This window comes from Mirounga leonina, unplaced genomic scaffold (genome assembly GCF_011800145.1).
Source record: "Mirounga leonina isolate KUSES-001 unplaced genomic scaffold, KU_Mleo_1.0 Mir_53, whole genome shotgun sequence".
NCBI classification, from domain to species: domain Eukaryota; kingdom Metazoa; phylum Chordata; class Mammalia; order Carnivora; family Phocidae; genus Mirounga; species Mirounga leonina.
In genome coordinates this window covers 21,393,725-21,420,849 of record NW_023270807.1, presented here as the reverse complement: position 1 = coordinate 21,420,849, position 27,125 = coordinate 21,393,725, and the positions used below count along the sequence as shown (strand labels likewise).

The 27,125-nt window shown below is 34.8% G+C and overlaps 1 protein-coding gene across 1 annotated transcript in view; it reads left to right on the top strand.

Annotated features, from left to right (window-relative positions):
* The first annotated feature begins 840 nt into the window (after positions 1-840).
* Positions 841-27,125, top strand: part of BMP5 (bone morphogenetic protein 5) — a 115,175-nt gene continuing 88,890 nt past the window's right edge. The window contains exon 1 of the mRNA XM_034991577.1: positions 841-2,222. Within this exon, the coding sequence (XP_034847468.1) occupies positions 1,733-2,222 (490 nt within the window). The 5' untranslated portion in view covers positions 841-1,732. The remainder of the gene's footprint in view (positions 2,223-27,125) is intronic.

Sequence of the window (27,125 nt, the reverse complement as noted above, 5' to 3'; positions counted from 1 at the left end):
TCCCAGACAATGAAAGTACTGTGAGCCCTAAGGTTAAGTGAGAGCTTGTAAGGAAAATTATAGCTGCACAAAAACATTGTAGACTTCCAAATTTTAAAGGCATTAAACATTAAGGATAAACACGTACTTTGCTCATTTCCTTGGATTAAGTATGGTATTTTAGAAAGGTGTGCACTCTCCCCATTATTCCCATCAAATTTTGAAAATGCAAATTTCAATTTGCATGTAGTCATAGAGAATATTTGACTTGTGTTTATTTGCATGGGTTAAAACAAACCAAAGTACTGAGTATAACTTATGGGAAAAATCTAATTTGTACGTCTGTTTACATTTCAACTGAAATGACTTAAAAGTTAAGAATCATGACACTGTATCTTAGGGTATTTATTTTTCAACCGTAACTGACTTAATGAGAGAAATAGAAATATATTTTTCTGTTTAAAATTTTTGTATATAAAGATCATTAAAGCTGGGCTATCTCATCACCATTATTAAATTACTATAACTACTGCTTTGGGAGCTAGAATATATTTACTGGTGATTACTTCTCTACTGTATTTTATTCTAAAAAGATCTGGCTGTCATTAAGAAACAACAAATTAACCTCAATTTACAACTCTTCCTTCTATTTTTTTAAGAAGTAAATTTTAATAACTCATAAAAGCTAGAAATAACCTCAAATGTAGAACTGAGATATACGTTAATTTAGCCACAACCTGAGACTTACTATAGAAGTGTATTAAATGTGTACTCTGCAAAGAAAGATCTAAAAGAGTACTATATAAAACCGGTGGCAAAATTTTCAGTGTGCTGCTTGTAAACTGGCTCCCCCCCCCCCCCAGGACTTCTATGCTCCATGCACTGTGCTCTGTTAGATGCGTGGCTATAAAGTTGTGAAAAGGAAGGCTTTTCTGGTAGCAAAAGGGTTAAGTTCTTTTTGCTTTACCAGTTTCAAATTACAATGAGAAGCCTCTTCTTTCCCAGCAGGGTTGTGCTTACATTACTCTTTAGATCTCCCTTGAAGAGGGCTGGTATATTTGTGCCTGCTGGAGGTGGAATTAACAGTTAGAAGGAGAAAGGGAGTGAATGAACTTACAGGAAGGTTTTCAAGTAAATTCAGGGAAACACATTTACTTGAATAGTACAACCTTGAGTCTTATTTTACACTAAGACGACACAAAAGACGTTAAAGTTATCACCAAGCTGCCGGACCAATATATATTCCAACACCAAGGTGCAGATCAGCATAGATCTGTGATTCAGAAATCAGGATTTGTCTTGGAAAGAGCTCAAGGGTTGAGAAGAACTCAAGAGCAAGTGAAGATAACTTTGGGAACTACAGTTTATCAGAAGATCAACTTTCGTTGATTCAAATACCAAAGGCCTGATTAGCATCAATCCATATAGGAATGCATAGGTCATCTGATCAAATACTATTAGCCTTCTTCTGCTACATCAATGCAGGAAAAACTCTTACCAACTGTGGATAATTGGAAATCCAAGTTTCAGCTTTCTTAGAAATAACTACTCTTGACATATTCCCAAATATTTAAAATAGGACAGGAAAAATCAGTGAGGATGTTATGTTCAGAAATGTCACTGTCATGAAGAATAGGTAAATTTGTTTTTTCAGCTACTGGGAAAGCATACCTCCTAGGAACTTAGATTTTTTTTTTTTTTTTTTAAGAGGACAAGAAGGACTAAAAATATCAACTTCTGCTTTTGGACAAAAATGCATCTGACTATATTTCTACTTAGGAGTATTGTGGGTTTCCTCTGGAGCTGCTGGGTTCTAGTGGGTTATGCAAAAGGAGGTTTGGGAGACAATCATGTTCACTCCAGTTTTATTTATAGAAGACTACGGAACCACGAAAGACGGGAAATACAGAGGGAAATTCTCTCTATCTTGGGTTTGCCTCATAGACCCAGACCATTTTCACCTGGAAAGCAAGCTTCCTCTGCACCTCTCTTTATGCTGGACCTATACAATGCTATGGCCAATGAAGAAAATCCCGAAGAGTCGGAATACTCAGTGAGGGCATCCCTGGCAGGAGAGACCAGAGGAGCAAGAAAAGGATACCCAGCCTCTCCCAATGGGTACACTCGTCGCATACAGTTATCTCGAACGACTCCTCTGACCACCCAGAGCCCACCTCTAGCCAGCCTACAGGATACCAACTTTCTGAATGATGCTGACATGGTCATGAGCTTTGTCAATTTAGGTATGTTGTTCTTTTATTTGTTAAACTGTGTTATTACTAAGTGGAAGTTTTTCTAATAGTAAAGTAGCTGCCTGGTAGGTGGTCGTGTTTATATAAAGTCATTTTCTATAACTCTCTTCTCTAGCTTCTGTTTCCTTTCTTTCATTGATACAATGTAAGATTTTGCTTTAGGCAACAAAGTCATACACACAGGTACATATATTTAATTTTTTAAATATAAAAAGCTAAAATTAACACTTACGGTTGGGTAGTTTTGGGTCCTTTTAGATCTTGTTAAAATTTCAGTCTTGCTTTAGTGTATGAATAAACAGGCAATAGTCTACAAAAAAAAAGGAAAATTTATGAGGATAGTTGTGCTATGGGCAAAAAAATAATAATACAAATAAAAAAGAAACATTTGCAGATTGAAAACTAAAGTGACTTTCTGAAACATTTTTTTGTTAGCAACTTAACAAACATGTAAGTATACGTTTATATGCTACCTAAAAACTCTCATTTGGGCGAGTCAGCTACTGTGAAAATATCAACGTGCAATTAACTGAGATAAAATAATGCTGTAAAAGATTACTATCAAAGATTTTCAGGGAGAGATTCTGAAACTGTGAAAAATATTTTGGAAAAGAAGCTTCAAACTAACATTTCTTAACTTCTTAATAATGAAAAGATATCATACCCATTTGATTATTTCCAGAAGCAAGAGAAATATAAAGCATGCTATAATGGTCTTTACTTATGCAAGAAATTTTCCTTTTCCTTTAAGATAAGAAATGAATTGAAAAATTCTTTGATGAGCAGCATTATTAGAGAATAATTTTTTTAAATTATATTTTACTCAATGCTGGTCCTTTCATGGTAGTTTGTTTTAAAATATTGACAATATCAAATGATAAATTAGTGCCCAATATTTCATCTCTCAAAAATATTAAGGAGTTACCAATTTAAAGAGACTTCACAAGGGCTGTAGTTTTAAAAAATGTTTTAGTAGAGGCTAAAGATGAAAATTCACTATCTTCAGACATTCAAAAAATAACGGTATATAGTTAGCTTTGAAGACAAATTTTATGAACAAATTTAATCAGCTTGAAAGAATTAGAAACATTTTAATGTAAGAACTTTCAAAACTTTGTTTGAAAACTGCAATCTGCTTTGACTTAAAATTGACATGTTTTATTATACTTAATTAAAAACTTCCTTGTATAATATCTCAAAGAAAATAGTATTTGAAAAGTCAGATAGCAACAAATTCAAGTACATGAATGCTTTTATAAAACATGTTGCTTAATATGCCCTGCTCATTTGCTCTTAGCAATCACAGCATGAAGGATAAGGTGCTTAATAAATCATATTTCATGTTGCTAGAGACAAAGCTCTCATTATTAAGTTTTAGTAAGTCATCATTGGTTGCCCTAATCAGGTGTCCTGGAGGCGTTTTCTTCTACATATAATTAACAGGTTTCATTTGGAACTTTCAAGCCATTAAAATATGGCTTAGTTCTAAATTAGTTTGATTGCTTTTTCCTAGTATAAGTGGTATGCTATGTGGCTCATGGCATATTTTACTTTGTTGCAGTTTCTAAAGCATTATTCAATAATTTAAAGGAGTTTTAATATTCTAATAGAAGAATTTCAATCTAGCATGGATTTACATATGCATAAAATAAATCACTGAAAAAATTAGTTCAGGTCACCTAAAATCTAACAGGGCAGAATGTGTTACGTACTTTAAAAAACAATAACTCAGTCATGAATCTGTTCTAAAATATATATTTTATTGAAATCAAATATTTTGATCATTCACAAAAGAAATATATTTGTTTTAGAAAGGAATTAAGTATGATTTTTGAATCTGTGTGCCATTGCTTTTTATACATTTACACAAAAAAAAGAAAGCCAAAAACAATAATAAACAGTTTTATTCAGTGACTTCTAGGACTGTTTTTATCATTAAAGAATACTTACATTTTTAAATCAATGAAATTTTGGTTGTATTGTTTGGATTATACCAACAAAGCAGTTTACTAACTATACCATGAAGCACAATTATTCATTTTACTCTAGAGAAACAATATCAGATATAAGCTTTAGGAGATATTTATTTTTATCATGCTTGAACTGCTGAATAGTGATTTATCCTCATTAACGAATCATATTATTTTTTCTTTATTTAATAATTCCAAACTAAATGTCTCATGTGAAATTACTGACAAATTGATTCTGATACTGAGTTTTTCCAAGTAGTCTCTGAGGAAAATTGAACCACAATTTTTTTTTATCCTTCGACCTTGCCTTCTAATATATCCAAAGCTTACAACCAATCACTACTTAGTAAAAGGCTTTAACTTCTGTATTTCTTCCATAATAAAATAAGTCAAAGCAGACTTAGAATAAGGTAAAAGTGTAATATCATGATTAACTGCACTAAGAATTTCAGTGGTTCTTAATGTATCATTCATTAACAAATAGTATTTTTTTAAATGTTCTTATAAGACTCAGGAGGATTTTATTTATTTATTTATTTTAGTGTCTTAAAAGATATGTATATAGTGGGGACTAAGGGCAAATGATCAAATTAGCAACAGGCAAGGGATTTGTATTGAGGAAGTCACCTGGATATTTAAATATGTGAAAAGAATCTGTTGACAGTTCCCATAATAAGCTTAATTACATTAAAAGGATATGGTAGCATCCTTTATATTAATGCAAAGATGTGTCATTTTCAGGTCAAATGATGGATTTTCTTTATCTTATCATTCAGAAAGACATTTTTTCTAACATTAGTTTTGCTCATCAAGAATTAAATTAATTTAAACTCCGAATCATTTAACAAAATATCTATTTTTAAAAATTTCAGATGAGATTAATTTTTTGTTCATAAATGAAAAATAGATGAGTATTTCCTAAAAAAAAAATAAAATGTGAATAAATTGTCTTAAGACCCATGTAAACAACTAAACATGAAAACAAGTGATTTGTGCACTTTGAAGAGACAAATATTAATTATTGTGTGAAGAGAAACTTTCCACTCTATTGGATTCATTATTTTTAGGCCAATTTTTGTCAGTCTCCTAGTGTCCAGCTCTTACAGGTTGACTCTCCTGCTTTGTCCCTAAAACTGTTGACCATCCCAGGCATCTTTGCTCAGTCAATACCATGTTATTTTGTTGAGAACAAAAATATCTTTCTGGTAAATCTTTTCTTTTTTAGCCATCTTTTTCAAAAATATTAAGGGTTAGTTTATATATCAGATATCTATGCAAATAAAAGGGAAGATTAGGGAACTTGCTTGCAATTTTTAAGTAAATCTTCTGTTTACATTAAGATAAACACGTGGTGTATTTCTAAGATCTTTTAGTTAGAAAGCACTTTTGTTTGATTACTTGGCAATAGTACAATTAAAATGATACAACATTGTAGATGTTTTAGAGGAAAGTACAAAAAACAGTGAACACAGGAAATTTACTTTCATAGTATTCCTTGTCTACATGTATTTCTCTGGGAAAGACAAACATTGGGTTTTTTTTAATGGTTTCTCATCATTCTCATCAAGTTGGCTTGGAGTCAAAAACTTCTTAGATATATTTCAAGAACATGCATTAATTCTAAAGCATGAAAGTACATGAAGGTGATGCCTAGATTTTTTCATATTTTATAACAGCATATTTAGCACGTTAAGATAGGAAATAGAAAAAAAAATACTTTCAAAACTTTAAATTAAACCCTTCTCCTCTTACTTCCCCAAATCATCAAACTCTCCTGGTACTAGATGAAAAAAATGCTTATGTTCTCAGTTGACAGGTTTGAAAGACATCATTGATATTTATTGTTGCTTTTGGCTGACTCAAGTGCCCAGTAGAGAGGAATTTATACACAGATCTACCTAAAGATGCCTATCTGTGTAGTCTCTCCAACAGGGTTATTAACACTTGTGTAACATAAACTTACCTGTAAACACATGCAAGATTTTTTTGGGGGGGGGCAGTGATAGGAAAGGAGACAAGATGCTCTAAAACCATTATAGTACATATTCATGGATATGCCTGGAATAACAAATGCTGATATTGGGTAAGACAATATTTCTTTAACACCTTTAACTTTCGAAGAGAAAATAAGTTGCTGAGGGTGGAAATCTTTTTACTCTCTTCTTCAACAACCCTTGGCGTTCATGAATGTGACCCAAGGGATTCTTGTTCTTTAAAGCCACATTATTGTCAAATGATGGGCATGGCTACAGCGATAACTATAATCATGTAGTTTAATTAAAAGCTTTTTGCTCATCTTAATGGTCACTCACAAATAGCCAGTTGTAAAAGTTTATTCAGAAGTAACAGCTGGAACTGTGAAGGTATGATAATATAAACTCAGAGGGCTTAGGGCTGCCTCACCCACCACCTCCAGTTCCCTCCTTTCATTCTTCCATTTTTTCAATATTGCCTCCCTCTCCCACTTCCTCCCCTCACATTACTTGGCCTTTCCTCTTTAGTTTGATGGTCTCTCTACCTCCAGGCTTTCTTGGCACCCCTCTCCTTACTGTCCCCACCCCTTCCTGGGGTCCGCCTTTGGTCCTTGTTTCTTCATAGCTGGAGGCTGAGATTAGCTGAAAATCAATTAGTTACAGCTTGATCATTTAGGTACAGTCTCCTGTTTCTCTGAAGTTGAGAAGGAAAAGGTTATGATGTGCCAATTGCAGCCTCCACCCATCAGGAGAAAAGCTCCCCAGGGCATCAGAACTTCTCTGGCTGTTGCCATCCCCTGGAATTGTTTCTCCACCATCCCATTCTTCTTTGCCTCCTCACCTCTCCCTGAGGATCCCATTGACAGAACTTAATTGTTTTTGCCTTCCCTATTTTATTACATAATTAAAATTTAAAAGGGGAAATTTAAAGGAAAGTAAGAAAAAAAAAAGAACTGCAACACTGAACAAAAATAACACTAAGAAAAAATGCAATCCTCTGTTAGTTTATAAAACACTTTAGCTTACCTTATTTTTATTTCACACTCATGTCACATCTGTGAAGAGATTATTTCCTTTTTTTTAAGTTGAGAAGAGAGGATGAGGGAGGATAAAAAGAACAAGAGCAGAGAACAATGAGGATGAGACAGAAAAAGAAATAAAATATATATTTTAAAAAAGGCCCTTGGAAGAAAGAAAATGAATCAAATGAGTCATCCGAGGCTGGTCTTTGGGTGTGCAGGTAGAGGATGTGTTGGGAAATCCTCAGTCTACCTCATACTGACACAGCAGCTAATTCCACATCCCAACCACATCAGCTCCAGGGGAAAACCCTTTCATCCTTCCACACTAAAATACCAAAGTGGGGAAAAGGGAGGGGGGCTGTGTGTGTGTGTGTGTACAAGGAGCGTACAGACGGGCTACTCACATTTACAGTCATAAATAATGTAGTGGCTCAGCTTGAAAAAACCACAGGTTAAAGGAAGAGGCTTCCCTGACACACAGAGAGGGGCTGAGATCAGAGAAGCCACTGAAAGGGTTGGAGCCAAACAATGAATCCCTTGTTCTAACTCATATTTATGAGTGCTTCTTTGCACCTTAAGTTCATATTTTATTGGCTGGACTGTGGGGTTTCCCCATTTGCTCATCTCTTAAAATAATACCCTTGGCTGAGATATCCTTTAAAATGTACCAGTCAGCCCTGACAAATGGCTCCTTTATTTGGGGAAAAGGAGACCTGTTGTGATTTTTGATGCCAGATTGGGATGTGTAAGATCCAGTTGTGGATCTTAAAGTTGTGAGAGGAAGGTAAAAATAATAATTGGAGTATTTACCTGCCTTTCTCAGAGATGTCTTACCCATAAGAGTCCATGTAATCGCTGGTCACCCCTGACTTGTAGGAGTCTTGTCTAAATGATTGTGGTAAAATTATACCTAAGAAATTGGAAACAAAATCTATTAAAGTGTGTAATGTTTAATATGAAGGAAAAAAAAAAAACCCATCTCTGATTAGTCAGAAGGATCTCTAGTGGTTTGGGGAGAAAGGAAAATGACAACAACCCTCCATAACCAAGGAGAGGAAGGTAGTGAGTTGTGTAAACATTACATAAAAGTTAAAAACCAAGACCTTGTATGATTTTAAATAATTTGGTTGGTATAGAGACTGAACTAGGGTATGTGCTATTTTATAATTTCTAAGATGGTGAAGATCCCTGTCTTCGTGATGATGTGGCCTTTCATTTTTCTTTTTATGAGCAGCAAAGCGTTGGTCCTTGCAGTAGAAGAAACAACTGTATTTTAGAAATAAGTGAATCTCATTAAATTAACTCTTAGATACTGTGTTTATTTAACTTCTTTCTGGAAGTAAATAACTTTTATTGTTCTTGCCGTTTCCCAGCTTCCCCGGAGTTGTTAGGAATAAAGAAAATAGTTTGAGAAAGGCAAGATAAACAGATGCAAGTCTCATTTCGATTTTATTCAGAACTAAGAGACAGGTCAAAATCAAAAGATTAACATTTACAAACACCGTCAGCTATTCTTACACTGTATGATATGAGGAAATCAGTTTTATTTGCTCTGCACAGGTTTTCTGTCCCTATTGTAACTTTGTGATTAGCCTTCCTATGTAGGAGACACTGTTATTGCTAGTCCTGAGTCCATGGTATATTACTGCTCACGTGGCTTTAAGGTTTAATTATAGATTCAACCTGATTGTGTTCCTTTCTGTTTCCATGGCAGAAGCAGAGTAGTATAGAAGAAGCCAGAATGCCTGGATTGGAATCTCATATCCTACACTTTCTAGCAATGTGACCTTGGGCAAGTTACTTAAATTCTCCCTGTGCCCCTGGTCCCTTATCTAAAAAATGCCAATAATAAGCCTGTCTTCCTCATTGGGTGTGGAGAGGATGAAATGAGTGAATATGCATATAAATTTAAGAACAGCAGTTGGGACATAGTGAGCCCTCAGCAAATAGCTGATATTGTTACTAGCGTTGCACGTATCCAAAGGCTGCACTGCATCAGCAAGAGTGGCTAAATAGTTTGTGGGGCCTCTTGTTCAAAAATTATCAAGAATTCCAACCTAGAGGAAGCAGAGTATAAGCTCAAGCATGAGGTCCTTCTGAGTGCAGGGCCTTTGCAACTGCCCAGGTCACACACCAGAGAAGCCAGCCCTATGTATTTGATTACATGTTGTGACAGCAGGAACCATGCCCTATTCATCCCCTTTTTATCCCCAGGGGTGTATCAGTGTCTCAGAAGGAAAGAGACATAGCATGTGCAAGCTGAATCATCTGAGGAGAGTTTACCTAATGTTGTAAGGTTTATGATGTCCTCGGCAGAGCTTTCTGGCAAAACGGGATAATGCAGCACCTGGAAGAGCAGAGGAGCCTTCCTTCAGTACTTCTGGGCAGGGAACAGAAACAGTTACCAGAAAACTCAGAGGAGAGCTGCATGGGGAAGGTATTCTGACAGGAACTGTGGCTTTTGTGAGAGAGATGCCATGCAGCCAACCCCTAAATACTCAGCAGGGAGGGCAACCAAGGACTAAATACTCAGCCCCTACTTTTCTGCCATGTTCCCTTTGGCACCGAAAGCCACAGGGCAATGGAGCCTATGGTGGAGCTCATGAAAGTCCGCTTCCTGGTGCTGAGAGCAGAGGAGAGAAAGGTGGAGAGTGGATCTTGAGGCACAAACTGAAGATATTTGGCACAAATGGATAAATGAATATTAGGTGTTTAGTCAATGGAAATTCTAGAATCACTTCAGTTTCAGTGCAAGTTAATTATATGTCTGTATGTATATGTATGTGCACACATATGTTAACCTTCTTTGTCCTGCTAATTTATTATAAAATTCAAGAGATAATCATGATTTAGTGTGGGAGTTAATAACTTCACAAGTTAGTGAAGTGACAAAATAGGCATTACATGCTGAAAAAATTCTTAGATTGTATATGGATCAGTAATTTCATGTGCCATATTAAAACTATTTTAGAGCAAACTGAAATTAACAACAAAAAAACAAAAGTCTGGGGAGAAGTAGCACTTGCAGATCCCAGGACAAACAGTGGACTACAATTGCCAACCAGAAAACTCAGTGTAGAAAGCACTAGCACATGCAAATATGCAGGGCAAATGCCAAGAGCAGTCTATTTTTTCAATCTTTAGGTCTGCTTGTTCTCAATCCTGTCTTTCTTCCTGAAAAGACCCATGACTACATGTTAAAGCGTTTTGAATTCTGAGTGGAATCAGACGTCTCCTCCACAGTTAATGTTGCAGGCAGAAACAGGATGAGGCAAATTGGGATTATTGTTGTTCTTTGCTACCCGTCCTTTCCTCGGGCAGTGTTCTTGTGACTCAGCGAGGCAGAATTTACTGGAGGAGCAGGTATGGCTGCAGTTTACTTCTCATGAATAACCAACTGCTAAGCCTTGAGGTCCAGAGCCTTACCCCCACTGCCCTTGAATCACACACAAGCACACAGGAGAAGGGCCCCTTTCCAGTATCGTCTATGTTCCCCTTCAAAGTGCTAAGCGTGGTAATTTTAACCTGATTTTACATCTGTAATTATCACAAGCAGCAGAAGAGAGGGTTCAACTTGGAAACTGTGTAGGTTCCTCTACAAATAACCTTGATGCAGGCACTGAAGACGCATTTAGTGGGGAAGAAGGAAGGTCTGGTTGGCAATTAAATCGCCTTTATGGTTCATGTCTTGTAGAAGTTTTCTGTGCTCAGAGGGAAGAGGGATTATTTAGTTCTTTGACTATCTCAGTAAGGTGTAAGCATAGGGCTTTTCGGATACCAGCTTTGCATACAGCTGCATATCCTTGAGCAAACTGTGTCCCTTTACTGGAACTGTTGCCTTCCTCTGTCAAGTGGAGATCCTAATACAGAATTGTCCTCAAAGAGGTAAGGTTAAAGACCGTAAACCTTCATGAGAGAAGTGCTCAATTCACAGCCACCACTCCTTCGACAACTGCTTCTACTAGAATAGAATCTATGGCGTTCTTGTGTCGGAGTGGATCGACACCCAGTCCTCCAGTCTTTGACAAGTAAATCCTTGCTGAAATTGCGGAACATTATGCACATGACTTTTCCTCTACCCAGAAGAAAATGAACCCTTGAATTTCCCTGACTCTGTCTCAGAGTTGGGCTATTGGTGGCTTATATTCCCTCATCAGGGTGTCCTGGGGAAAAAAAAAAACAGTCCTCGACAGAGCCTATAGGTAACTGTGGGGCTTCCCTTTGGGCGCCCAGGGGCAGCAGTTTCTGTAATGTACCGCTGAAAGGTGCCTTTCATGTTACCTTAGTTCCAGATATTACCTGTTCTATTTCCTTGTTTGTTATGGGGAAGGGCACACTGATTGCAGGCCAAAGTAATAATATACAATTAGAAAATATTTGGTTGCCAAGGTATAGGCACTCTCTAAAAGACCCTTTGAAAGAAGGAAAAAAGTCTCGCGGAGTTTTAAGGCTTATTTTCATAAGTCAACTGATTTTTTTAGTTTTAATTTTTTAAAAAGTTGATTTATGATGAAAATCTTAGTGAATAAGCTCCTGACCTCTAAATAGAAAAGCTGCTCTGTTCAAATGATCACGGAATCCAGGAAATTTTTGTATTGTGTGTAACTCAAATCGTGTTTGAATGTATGTTTTTCTAATTTGTGGCAGTTCTTATTACTATTTGTATTATCATTATAACTTTGGTTCTATTTAATACCATTTAGCCTTAAGTATTTTGACTTTCCTAGACTGGGCTGTTTTTTGTTTTGTTTTGTTTTTGCAGATGACAGTCACATTTTTTTATTACTTTTCTTGAATTGCTTTCTGTTACAATATTTTGAAGCAGGATGGGAACTTACGGCTTTGATCTGAAAAGTTGAACAAGAGGCATACATGTTTACAGTATCCATATTGTAAAGCCATCACATTGACTTTTGATATTTTATAATACATTGAGCGGGAAAATATGAATTTACTGGGTTTTTTTCATGATTTGATAGCATGCTGAAAGATTATCTTGGCTAAATATTTCATTGTGTTGAGTAAAGTTCTTAAAATAAAATATGGATTCTAACTATATATATATATATAGACCTATTCAAATCAACATGTAAGATGTTTCTCTTCTGCATTGCTGTGTCAAAGCAGTTATCATTCTACTGTTATCAATTACTTTGAGGAAGAACTTACCCAAATTAAGCAAATCATTATCATTCTGTTGTGTGTGCCTGTGATACATTTAAAGTATAGGACATTGTCACATACATATCATTTAAATTATGGTCTAGTTGTAGCAGTAGTAATTAAAGCAACGAAAGCAACAATAAACATAATCCCTATGCCAGAAACTGGACTGAGCAATTTGCATACATTAGTCAATTAATTTGCATCTCAATTGTATGCATAAATATTTTTCTTCTCCTATTTTGTTGATGTGAAAATTGAGACGTGATCAGAGATTCAATAACTTACAAAGGTTACCCAACTGGTAAATGGCAGAATCTGTACTGGAACCGTGATCTGTCTGGCTACTATTCTTTAGCTTGGTAATCTACTTTCGAAAAATGTGTAATTTTTAATTGCAGTGACGATAATGGTTTATACTTCTGGAAAGTATCTTTATGTACCTTACGTGGTTTTATCTGCATCGCTTCAGTGTCTAGCACTCGTGGAAGTAGATATGATTCCACAGTCTACAGCTCTGAAAACTAGAGCTCTGAAAGGTCATTCATTCAGTCATTTGACAAATAGAAGCTGATTACCTACTAGGGACCAGGCACTGTGCGAAAGACTGTGCCTGTTTTACTGCCAACATCACAAGGCAAGAGAAGCGAGGTCTAGGCCCAGAATCCCTGGTTCTTGTGCCAGGATTTTTTTGCTCAATGTCACATACTTTGAAAAAATCCACACAAAAATTCCAGCACCATGTACAATTAAAAGCACTCACCAGCATTATTTGCAAGAATGTGTTTTGTTATTTAAGTAACCAGGTACAATGAACCTTCTGGGTATAGGGAAAATATTTTTCAAACCTCAATCCCTTTAAATGAATTTAAAATAAATAAATAAGAGCCCATTACCAGCAAACAGAACCTTAGGAAGACTGTTAGTCCAAAAGGCAAAGAACAAAGGTAGAACCACACTTCAGCAAAGCTTAGGGGCTCTTTGAGAAACCTGTGTTTGTAGCTGTGGGGTTTTTTATTCGTATGGAGGTTCCAGTGATTTTAAAGGTAGTATCTAAAAGCACTGTTTGCTTACTGCACATTCCAGAGCATACGTTTGGCTTAAACACTCATTGTTTATTTGTGTTGTACTGAGGAAAGAAGGGCAAAATGTCATACACTTTTTCAAAACGAAGTTGTTTGATCTGGCCTTCATCTCAACCCCTGACCTTACCTCACTTCTTCATTCGTGTGCTAACAAGGTTGTGTCCAGTGTTTACTTTGTTACTGTACACACTGAACATGATGTGGATTCGAGTGATACTCCGAGTCAGTGGAGACACATTTTATAAGGTCAAAACTGGTAGAGTGTTCCAAGAATTGGTATAAAGACCTCTTTGATTAGGTTACTTTGAATCTACTCAGGATATTAGGCATTAGGCAATTATTGCTTCACGTTTGAAGTGACTGTGGGGGAAAATGGCCTAATATTTTACTAGTAGGTTACTCTTCACCATCAGGCTGCTGTGCCTGGGGAGTAAATATTTTCACAAAACACAAATCCAAGTCTGCTGACCCGCCATCACTGTTATTATCAATCCAGATAATACCAGATTCTCCAAGTGAAATACTAAGAAGAGGAAAAGCACTCAAGACAGATCATGGTTTCTGCTCTCCTTGGAATTTGCTGTCTCCCATAGGTAGCATGTATCCAGTGCTCATGAAGCACAGGACGGGGCGCTATCAGCCTTTCAAGTGTTCACTCATTTAACTCTCACAAAATGATCCATTCAGAGATGAGGAAAGTGAGACCCAGTGATGTTACACCTTGTAAGAGGAGGAACTGGATTCAGAGTCCAAGCTCTTCACTGCTGTGCCGGGTTGCCTTTGTGAATGCAGTTGGGAAGGCTGTGATTGGGACATTGCTTAACCTCTTTGTAAAGTTCTATGTATTTCCCCATCACTTCTTGTACTGAAATATTTTCACTTCATTAGCCATTCTTCATATTTTAGGGAAAAATTGCTAAATAGTGAGCTTACCAAGAGTCTTATCCCTGGAGTTGGGCTCTTACAGGCCTTCCTCTGAACTGGGAGGCCGTGGCCTTTTGAAGAAGGCAAATATTCACACTACTCACAGGCAGAGGGGCAGGAAGCTCTTTGCAGACACCAACGGTACCGACCCGGGGGCCCTGCAACCAGCTGAGGGAAGGAAAAGTAATCTGTGTTGATTCCCAACTTCAAAAGATAGACTTGACATGAAGAGGAGTAACGTTTAGCAAAATGGAAGAGCGGCAGAACATCGAAGTTACAAACAGTAAAAGACCTCAAAAGCTGAGGTTGGAGATTGGAGCAAACCAATAGTGGTTGATTTGGATGCTGGGCAGCTCCCAACTTGCTGGCCAGTATTGAGGCCCCTCAAGCATGCTGTCCTGTAGCCTCGGACGAATATCCTTGGCCTACCTAATTATTGGCCGGAGAATGTCATGAGAAATCTGCTAAAGTGGAAGTTTGGGCTGCAGGACCCCCTACAACCTACAGATTAGGAAATTCCTCTTGCTGTAGGTAGAACTCTGGCCTCAGCTTCATCCAACTCGTTATAGCTGACATCTCCTCTGTGTTCTACACAACATTGGACCCTCCACATCTCATACATATCTCTTGATCTGTAGCAGCTATAACCCTCTCTCTGGCATGTGTAAAATGAGCTCCTTTCACATAGCTCACTCATTTCCCCCGTATCACGGGAAAGCTAAATATATTCTTTCAGCTCCTTGGGTGTATTATGAATTAGAGGCTAAGGCCTTGGGATAATTAATTTTTTTTTCCAAAAGGAAATATTTTGGGGTTGACAACATTTCTCAAAGCAAAATGATGAAGTTCTTGAAGACAATTCATTTTCAGCTCTACTCAGCAATCATTCCAAGCAAGGAAAGTCAAGAGGAACTATAAAAAGCAGATATCATAGCTAACATATCAACCTGTACCTAAACTCCTGAGCATTAATCTCTGCTTTGCAAAGCAAGCCAAGAGTTAGCTGCAGACTAAAGATGAGCCTTTAGGATGTCACCTGCTACTTTGTAACAATTCCGTTTCTTTATCTCTTTCTCTATTTGCCTTTACCTAACCACACCTACACAATCTAAGGATTGTAATATAAGAAATATCAATAGTATCAGTATTTGATTTTTAATTATTTAGACTGATTACTTAGGAAGACATATGATAAAATTATTGCTTATGAATAGGTCAAAATCATATTTAATTTTAATTCAACTTTCATTGACACATAATAATTAAAGCACATGCTAAGTCATAATTACTTAAATCTCTTGGGCACTTCAATCACAATCCGAATTTCCTAAAGTGTACTTTTTTTTTTTAAAGATTTATTTACTTGACAGAGCATGCGCGTAAGTGGGGGAGGGGCAGAGGGAGAGAATCCTCAAGCAGACTCGCCGCTCTGCCCGGAGCCCCATGCCCGGCTGGATCTCACCACCCATGAAATCATGACCTGAGCCAAAATTAAGAGTCTGCTGCTTAACTGACTGAGCCACGCAGGTGGCCCTCCTAAGTGTATTTCATTGAGAGCATTGCCACGTCTTCTTAAGAGTTGTTATCTGAAATTTTATAGTCAAATAAATTTGGATTGTGCTGAGAGACAGTAATTGAATTGATTTTGATATTTCCAAGAGGAAACGTCTCAGTATCTTTATTATGCTGATGAGCATTGTGAATCTCTGCAAAGATTATGAACCATATGCTCATATGGTTTCACATGCACATTGCACTCTGAGACTCACCTAACTGAGCACCAAGGGTGCCTAGAATTAAGGAGAACTCACTCTGAGAAATACTCTTCCATGTGGAAATACTAGTTTATAAAAGCCATTTTGGAGATCAAGCAGAGCATTAAGATCATATAATTTATTGACACTGTGGTTACTTTATATCCAAATTGAAAAAAAAGCAAGAAAAACATTTTAATTCCACTGTCTAGAACCAACCATTGTTCATACTTTTATATATATTTCCTTCTATACTTTAAAAATACATCTTTTTCGTCAGGTTGAACAATGTTTATATAATGTGTTGTACTCTTTATTCTTAATTTTTTTTTTTGCCATTTAAGTATCACTAATATACAATGTTATATTAGTTTCAGGTATAGGATATGGTGATTGACAATTCTATTACATTATGCAATGCTCACTACAATAAGTGCAGTTACTTTCTGTCAACATACATAGTTATTACAATATTATTGACTGTGTTCCCTGTGCTATATTTTTCATCTCCCTTGACTTGGTTATTTTATAACTGGTAGCTTGTACATCTTAATCCCCTCACCTATTTCACCTATCCCCCCACACCTCTCTTCTTTGGCAACCACCAATTTGTTTTCTATATTTTTGAATCTGTTTGTTTTGTTTTTTAGATTCCACATAAGTGAAATCATATGGTATTTGTCTTTCTCTGTCTTATTTCACTTAGCAAAATACCCTCTAGGCCTAGCCATGTTGTCATAAGTAGCAAGATCTCATTCTTTTGTGTGGCTGAGTAATATAGCACATCTTCTTTATCCATTCATCTGTCGATGGACACTTAGGTTGCTTCCATATCTTGGCTATTGTAAATAATGCTGCAATGAACATAGGAGAGCGTATATCTTTTTGAATTAGTGTTTGCATTTTCTTTGAATAAGTACCTAGTGTGGAACTACTGGATCATTTGGTGTTTTCATTTTTAATTTTTGGGGGAACCTCCATACTGTTTTCCATAGTAGTTACACCAATTTACATTCCCACCAACAGAGCACCAGGGTTCCCTTTTCTCAACATCCTCACCAATAGGTTTTATTCCTTGTCTTTTTGATACTAGCCATTCTGACAGGTGTGAGATGATACCTCATTGTGGTTTTGATTTGCATTTCCCTGATGCTGAGTGATGTTGATCATCTTTTCATATATCTGTTGGCCATCTGTAGGTCTTCTTTGGAAAAATGTCTGTGCAGGTCGTCTGCCCATTTTTATTTGGATTATTTGTGGTTTTTTGGTGTTGAGTTGTATAAATTCTTTACATATTTTATTTTTTTATTATGTTCAGTTACATATTTTAGATGTTAACCTCTTATTGGATAAATCATTTGCAAATCTCTTCTCCCATTTTGTAGGTTGCCTTTTTGTTTTCTGGATGGTTTCCATAGCTGTGTAAAACATTTTTATTTCGGTTAAGTCCCAATAGTTTATTTTTGGTTTTGTTTCCCTTGCCTGAGGAAACATATTCATAAATATGTTCCTAAGGCTGATGTCCAAGAGACTACTGCGTATGTTTTCTTTTAGGAGTTTTATGGTTTCAGGTCTCACATTTTAGATCTTTAATTAATTTTGAGTTTATTTTTGTGTATAGTGTTAGAAAATGGTCCAGTTTCATTCTTTTGCATGTAGCTGTCCAGTTTTCCCAGAGCCATTTATTGAACAGACTGTCTTTTTCACGTTGTATATTCTTGCCTCTTTTGTCATAGATTAATTGACCAAATAGGCATGGATTTATTTCTGGGCCCTTAGTTTTTCTTGATTTTTTAGTATATGATTTTTCTCATTTGTTCATTTGCTCTTTATGAGCACATTTTTGATGACAAATATGATTTCACCTCAATAATTCACCATTTATATAAACATTCTTTTATTACAGGGCATGCAATTTTTCCAGTTTTTACTATCATATATTCTGTTGCAATGTTTATCTGTATATATAAGTTTTGTAGACATTGCTACACTTTCTGATCATTTCCTTAAAATATGTTCTTAGAAAATGAATCATTCAAATGAAAAGTACTATGATTTTTTAAATCTCCTGAAATATATCACTAAGTTGTGTTTTAGCAAACTTATTTTTTTAATACGTGCACCAGCAAGTAAATGCTAATGTTATTTTATCAAACTGAAACCTAAATTAAATATGATATATTTACACTCTTAATAATCTAAAACTTATGTTTTTTTAAAATTTGTATTTCTTCTGAGATTGATTTTTTATATGTCTGTTAGCCACTTATATTTTCTCTTTGGGAAGTTTTATGCTATTTTTGTTCATTTTTTTTAAATTTGCCTTATTTCATGGTTGCTTATGCTTAGAAATCCCTCCTGTGACAGGATATTTAATAATTATTCACCTTTTCCCCATTTTTATGCTTGATTTCTTACTTTTCCCCTAACTGGTCTTTTGCATATAACAGTCACATAAAAACATTTTCAAATACTTAAGAGTTTGTAAAATATATCTCCCACATTCCATTTTAGAAAGAATTGCTCGAAGGCATGCCATGGTAGATTACTGAAATAGAAATTAAGAAGAATGGGGAATTCATGGTCTTCGAGGAGACACAGTTTAAGAATTAAAATCAGCTGAGCAAATGGATTTGATCTAAATAAACTTATGCCCAAACGCTCTGTAATTTAATTATAAAACATGCAGACACATATGACCTAAGAACAATTGGAATGCTGAAGTGTCCTAAGTATCTCATAGATTATACTACATTAAAGGTCCATTTTTGGGATTGAAGGGAATGAGTACTAAGTACGTGCACATATTATGTTTTAATGCAACAGCAATTGCCAACATTTGGCCACAAATTACATCCCCAGTTTAGTATCCAAGTTTGATTTTTTTTATTATGTTAATCACCATACATGACATCATTAGTTTTTGATTAAAGAGGGCACGTTCTGCATGGAGCACTGGGTGTTATACGCAAATAATGAATCATGGAACACTACACCAAGTTTGATTTTTGAGTCTAAGCCTTCGTTGCTTAGAAGAAGCCCAAGATATTTCAGAATCACTTTTTTTTTTGTCATCTGTGGTTATTTAAATGATCTCAATAATTGTGGTATATTCACAACCCAATTTCATCATCTTAACCTCTTTCGCACCTTCCAGGTTGAGAGCGACATCTGAGGTTATGGAAAAGTCCCAGGGTACATCTGTGTATTTGTTAGAGCTAAATCTGGTCTCTAAATCAGGTTTCTTCATTATATGTGTTCATCATTTTATCAACCTCTCTTAGCTTTGAAAAGTTTTCAATCATACATGATTACTTTCTGAGTTTCGATACTGTAACATGATGTAGCTTTTAAAAGACATTTCAGAAACAGAGATCCAAAATTAGATATGATAGTGTGCTAACTGCAATAGTAACTCGACTGAAGTCACAATCGAATAATTAGATAAATTCTGAATCAAAGAATAAAGTGTCTGAGACCTGTGCAAGTGGAAGAAAGCAGGGGTCAGAATTTTATGATAGCAAGTCTAGAATTCCAGGGAAAATGAATGACATGGAAAGAACCAGTCACTATGATCACAAACTCTAAAACTCAACCAAGCTTCAGCACTGTTCTTTATATGGAAAGTGAGAAATCAAAATGCATAAAACATCCAATTCTGGAAGTATGAGTAAAAGTTGGTAGAAACAAAATTGTAATATGAACTCTTACCACACATTTAAAACTGCATAGTAGAGCACACACACAAATGTAATGATAGACCTGAATGATGTAATTAATAAAGTTGAATTAATTGACATATCTCAAGGATTGCACTTTGAAATATATTGACATGTGTCAGATGGTGTAAAGATACAATTTTTTGAGATTCCATGAAATGTTTAGATAAATCGCTAATCACATGATATATAAATTTTAAAATATAAAAGTTATGGATATCCAGAAGCGCATAAAACTATGTTCAGCATCAGTTATTAGGAAAATGCTAATTAAAACTGCAGTAAGATGCCACTACATGTCCTAGAAATGGCTAAGATGGAAAAAGGAAAAAAATAAAAACTCAAAACACCAACCAGTGCTGGCAAAGATATAGAGCTCTCATAAATTGTTGGTAAGAATGCAAAATGATACAGGCACTTTAAAAAAATCGTGAGTTTCTTGTATATTACACATACACTTGCCATTGTGACCCAGAAATCTCACTTCTAGATATTTACCCTAGAGCAATATTATCTTAGGTCACACAAAAACCTGTACATAAATGCTTAGAGAAGCTCTAGTCATAATTACCCAAAGCAGAAAGAATTAATTGTCCTTCAATAGCTGAATGGTTAAACAAATAGTGGTATATCCATTCAATGAAATTCACAACAATAAAAAGGAGAGAACTATTGATATATACTAAAACAGTTAAATCTAAAATACATTTTGCTAAGTGAGACATATCAGACCCCATAGGCTACATGTTGTATGATTTCCTTATATGAAATTCTGGATAAAGCAAAACTCTGGAGATGGGGAAGAGATGAGTGTTTGCCATGGATTAAAGGTAGGCAAGGAATTGACTACTAATGGAGCTGCAAAGCAGTGATGGAACCATTCTGTATTTTGATTGTGGCGGCAGTCATAGAACTCTGCGTTTGCCAAAAGCCATAGACCCACTAGCATGTTTTCTTTGTAAAAGTAAATTACAGGGGACTCCTGGTTGCCTCGGTCTGTAGAGCATGAGACTCTTGATCCTGAGTTCAAGTCCCATATTGGGTATAGAGCTTACTTAAAAATCGCAAAGAGGTAGGCATTTCATATGTTATATTTTATAATTAAATATTCATAAAATATAGAATAACTTTTCAAAAAATAAATCTTTGGGCTAAATTAAGAGAGAAGTTAGATGTTTAAGGAATAAGATTTAGAAAATGCCATAATACATGAAAACTTATCAAAACATAACAGTGGTTGCCAGAGCTAAACTCTGTGATGAATTCATGCCTTCAGAGCTTGTGTCCTAAAAGAAAAAATGGAAATAAATATAGATAAATAAATTAAGCATTCTAGAGGTACCTGGGTGGCTCAGTCATGATCCCAGTGTCTTGAGTTGGAGCCCCATGTTGGTCTCCCTGCTCAGCGAGGAGTCTGCTTCTCCCTCTCCTTCTACCCCTACTCCTGCTCTCTCTCTCGCTCACTCTCTCTCAAAGAAATAAAATCTATAAAAAAAAATTAAGCATTCTATTCAGTATACCCCATAAATCCTAAAAGGGTGACATACAGAAATAAAAACAAAATTTACCGAATGAGAAAACAAACTGTAGAAGTAATTCATCTAAGAGCTGTTAATTCAGAAGACCAAATAATCAACAAGCTTCTGGCAAATATTCGCAAAATAGTAAGAAAAGAAAATACAAAGAGAAATGATATATAATTATAAATATTGATTTAACACTTTATAGATTACTACATTAACTCTATGCTAATAAGCTGAAAATCTTAATGAGATACCTCAGCAATTGAGAAACATGAATAAGTAAAGAACATTGGTAATTATTAAAAGTTTGATCGAAACATTATTTTTTCAAAGTTTTGAAGTTTTGTCATTTGTGGAGGGGTGAAAAAAAGTGAAATAAAAAGTGAATGCTGCATAAACTGGCCCAGAATGCTAAAAACATGGCTACCTAGAAATTTTTAATAAATTAGCACACTTGGATAAGAAAATAGGAAAAAGAGATCATTTACTGCATGGCAGAAATCTTAATTAAAATTACTTGCAAATCAAATTTGAAAATCCTGTGGCAAAATCTTAATTAAAGTACTTGCAACATGAAATTAAATGTAACTTCAAATAGTCATTTATCTTTACCAGTTTAGCTTGATCCTAGAAATGAAAGGATGATTCAGTATCAGGGAATCTGTGAATTCAGTAAATTACATAATCTTAGTTGATGGCGTACCTAGAATACTAGACACTCAGAATAGATCATTTTAACATCTTGCTTCTCTATGCGACAAATTATTTTCAATAATAATCTTGAAATTAATCCAGTAAAATAAAACCACAAAAATATAGTAAAACTTTTTTTATTGAATGACATATATATACACATATTCATATATATGTATGTTTGCCAATAAAATAATTTAAGATTACAGTATAAGAAAAGCGGTACTAAATTAACATTTGTAAATCATATTAATGCATTTTTTGAAATGAAAATAAAAATACTGACCAATATCAACATATTGGTCAAAGACATGGGAAATAACATTAGAGTTTCTGTTTTCAAGCCTTCTGCAAATGATTTTTTTAAAAAACTATATTTATGTTTGGCAGTAGTATAGTTATTTTTGTCAATTTGTTTTCACTCCTACTTGATCAAAGAATAATTTTTATAAATTTTAATTTTGAGAAGTTACATTTCGTACAGCAACAGATACGCAAATAGTTAAGGAAAGTCATAAACGTATGGTTAAATCTATTTTGAGATTCACAAAAATCCTGTTTTACTTTTCTAGAAATTGCAGCTCTATCTATCTGTGTTTCCTTGGATTACTTCTTCTAGTGGCTTTCAAATGTTGTCATATTTGAAATTTTTCTGCTGAAATATTTTCACCAGAAAATTCGTAATAAAATTCTGTTGTATTTGGTAAAAACTTCTGAAGCTCATAATGGTTCAAAATTGTTTGAGCTTGCTGTGGGTGCTATTTGTGTCACTGAGTCATGTGGCATTACATATTTCTGCATTTAAGCAGATTAGGTATAAATAATGAAAGCATAGTGATTGTAAAGGAAAAATATAACTGAACTTAAATTCTTACCCATGTGCATCGGTGTTGACTATCTAACCAACAGTTCTCCATATTAACCTCCACATAATACAGTGTTTATTAAGGGATAGATAATAAAAAATGTGCTAATTTGAAGCTTACATACATATTATGAAAATACAACAGTAACAATAACAATTTTTTTGAACTTTGATCAACACAAAATTATTTCTGGGAGGAACATTTTATCACTAACACTGTTTAGAATTGCTGAGGTCTGGTGATAATAAAAAGCAGAGTGACTTAGGGTTGGTTGTATTATTGTCTTTAATGAATCCCTTTATATTCTGGCCCTGGTGTGGAATGTTTCTACCGCCTACTCTTGGTATAACAGTGATCTTAATAGGAAGTTAATGGTGCACAATAAAAAGTCAATCCTTGATTCTGGTGGAGAGAGAAAGCTAGGAATGGAAAGATATTTTACTCACATGGCAAAATCTATCACAAATTGATAGCAAACATTTTAACACTAAAGACCTGGCTATTAAAAAAAAATACAAACTAAACAACAAAATGACAGTATTGCCATCAATAATTAACAGGTCTGGAAGTTCTGAAGAATGCAATAAGTCCAATTATATATAGTTAACCTTATTGTTTACTTTGGGAATCAACTGAAAATGTACTAAATAGATCGGTTTGGCTAAATGAGCATACATAAAACTAAAACTAAAAACACACAGATTCCTTGAATATAAACAACCAGTTAAAAACTCTGATGAGAGAATTACATCCCAATGACAGTAGAAAAGTAAAATCAAACACTAACATAAAGACATGAAAAGTTTAACTGGAACCCTTAGCAAGAACATGAACAACCTTTATGACTAAAACTTTATGTAAATAAAAAAATTATAAATAAATTCAGAGGCAAACCATTTCCCAAGTGAGATGAGAGGTGGAAAATATTGTCTTTGTAAATGAATATGGATTTACTATTATTCCAATTAAAGCTCTTAACTGAATCTTTCTTGGATCTTGACAAAATATACTCAAATTCATCTTGAAATGAAAATTAGATAATATCTAGTTGAATAGGAAGTTTAGGAATCTTCCTATGAAATCTTAATATACATTGTAAGGCCTTATCATGTATTATAACATATTATAATGAGATAATAGTAGAAGCAATGTAATATTTGTATATAACAAGGTATATATCCATGAAACAGAATAGCTAAGAAAGAAACACAACATGCACAATAATTTAGTATACAATAAATGCATACTTACAAATAAAAATGGCATTAATATTTATTAGTTAATTAAATTAATTTTATTTTGACATATGACATTGTATTCATTTTAGTTGTATAGCATGATTTTCATATAGGTAGATATTGTGGAATGATTGCCAAAGTACACTTAGTTAGCCTCTGTCACCGCATAGAGTTACACATTTTTGTGTATGTGATGAGAGTCTTTAAGATCTACTCTCTTAGCAATTTTTAAATATACAATACAGTATTGCAACTATATTCAGCATGCGGTGAGGTTAATGTTTATTTTGAAGCATTCATTAGGGGAGAAAGTTCTACTATTAATGGAAATGGAAAAAATCTTGGAAAAAAATAGCTAGTTTCACTATATCACAAATGAGCATTTTTTCCACCTAAGAAAAGAAGAATAGATTTAAAAGATCAATATCAATTGGTTAAAAAATTTGTAACAAACAACAAACAATGTAAATGTTACAAATTAAATATATAATGAGCTTATATAAATTAGCATAAGCACAGGGCTCTAACAAATAAAAGAGTAGGGAATCTAATAGAGATATGGATCAAACTACTGTTAAGGAATAAACAACTACTTATGCATATGTTTTGAAAATCTATCACAAAATGCCCAGGAGAAACTGACCAGCTTCCTCCGGAGAGCTTATTCTCTGGAAATTAAATTTGTAGTGATTTTCTAATTTTCTTTTTCATATTTGCTACTACTTTTCAAAATGGCATATAATGATTATGTATTTTTATCATCAAAAATAAATAAGTCTTATTTATACACCAAAATTTATTTACTTTCTATATTTCATATAAGTTCCAGAATTTTCTCCATGCCTTCTACTGTTTCTTATTGAGCCCCTATTGTTTACAGATCGAGATTTTTATATAGCATGCTTCCTAAATTGGATCAATTTCAGTAGAGTGAGGATAGATAGATAAATAAACAGAAAAATTTTCTGAATTTTCTGCTTGGTACATTAAAAAAAGTCTGTCCTTAAATTTTTTTTTTTTTTTTTTTTGGTGGGAGGTATGAAAATCTGGGTCAATGCCTTTTTATTTTCTGAATTTACTGGAAAATTAATTGAATCATCAACTCTCTTGTAGACTCATATGGTCAAGATATTTTTGCAATGAAATATACTTCTTAAAGATCTGATATAGCCCAAACTTAAAAAAAGAAGGCTTTTCATTTTTTTAAGGCATATTTCCTATGATTTACTAGAGGAAATAGGTAGAATTCTTCTTATCAGATGCTTTCTATCACATCTGATGAGTAAGAACAGCCATGACTAGTGTTTAAAATTAACAAGTACTTTTTGTAATACTTGATCCTTTTAGGTTGATTTTTATTCTTTTTAACTTATTTTTTTAAAGATTTTATTTATTTATTTGACAGAAAGAGACAAAGCGAGAGAAGGAACACAGGCAGGGGGAGCGGGAGAGGGAGAAACAAGCTTCCCACCAAGCAGGGAGCCCCATGTGGGACTCGATCCCAGGACCCTGGGATCATGACCTGAGTCGAAGGCAGACGCTTAATGACTGAGCCACCCAAGTGCCCCTGTTGATTCTTATTTTTATCAAAATTATACATGCATATGTTTTAAATCATGACATGAAGATTTAAGAAAAATAAGAAGTACTCTCTATTTTCCAAGCCCAAAGATTCTTTTAAAGTTTGGTGACTTTGCTACCCATACTCCTCTCCAGAAATATTCTAATAATATTCCCTGGGGTTAGAAACCTGCTCTCCATACCCCTTCCAGAAGTATTACCGACCACCCCTTACCTCCAAGAAGGAACTGGTTTCCGACCCCCCTCCATAGTCTTGGGAAATCTTTCTGTTCTGTCTTGCTGTTCTTACCTATTTCCCCTCAAAAGGGTTAGCCTCTCTCCATCTCTGACATACTTAGCATAATCCCCTCAATGACATTAAGTTAGAGACTTAAAAAAAAAAAAAAAAACCCACAACCCCCCCCCCCCAAAAAAAACAGGAAAGGAAGCTGCCTACAGGCCACCTCTGTTTTCTATCATAAAACATAATCATCCCCTGAAAGAAAAGATAGCACAAAGACCTATCTGGCTGTTTGGAATGGGGAAAGGAAAATTAAGAAGAAAATTATAAACAGCTTTCTATTTCCTTACTCTATTAAAACTAGTCAAAGATGCAACAGACCACAACATTAGCAGTTCATGCCGCTATGCACTCTACGGAATATACAGAAGTATGGGACACAAACCTCCTTAAGGAGTTTATAGTCTGTTAGAAAGATTAAGACAATAACTTGGGTAATAACCACCTATTACTATTACCTACTTTGCATTCCACAAAATGCCAGATGCTGTATATACGTTTTATCATTTAAACCACTCTACACCCTGTAAGGTGAGTCCTGTTTATTACTCCCCATCTGCAGATGAGGAAATTGGGCCTTGGAGAGGCTAAATAAATGTTCAAAGTCACACAACTAGTAAGAAGATGAGGTTGGAACTTATTCTTCCAACCACCATGTCAGACAGCTTCCAGATATACATTTAGTAGATGCTAAATAAGTATTTAATGAAAGAATTTATGATAACAGATATATAGCTTATATGGCAGTGCTGCGGTCAAAAAATAAATTATTGTGGTGAGGACTTTTGTGGGAAAAGAGCATGATCACTGTGAACAGAGAGGGGTGGTGGAAAACGTGCACAGAATAAGGCTTACACTGGATAAGGTTTACACTGGATAGAATTTGGGAATGCAGATCTCTGTGGCATATAGTAATGGCTTGAGTAGTGTGAGGATATGGGACCATGCATGTATGATTGGAATCCAGAGCTTCTGGTTACAGAGTTATGAGAGAGAATGTTGGATATGCATATATAAAGTCAATATGCATATATATAATTTATAAATGAATATACGTATGCATGAATGTATATATGTGTATGTGTGTGTATATATATATTTCA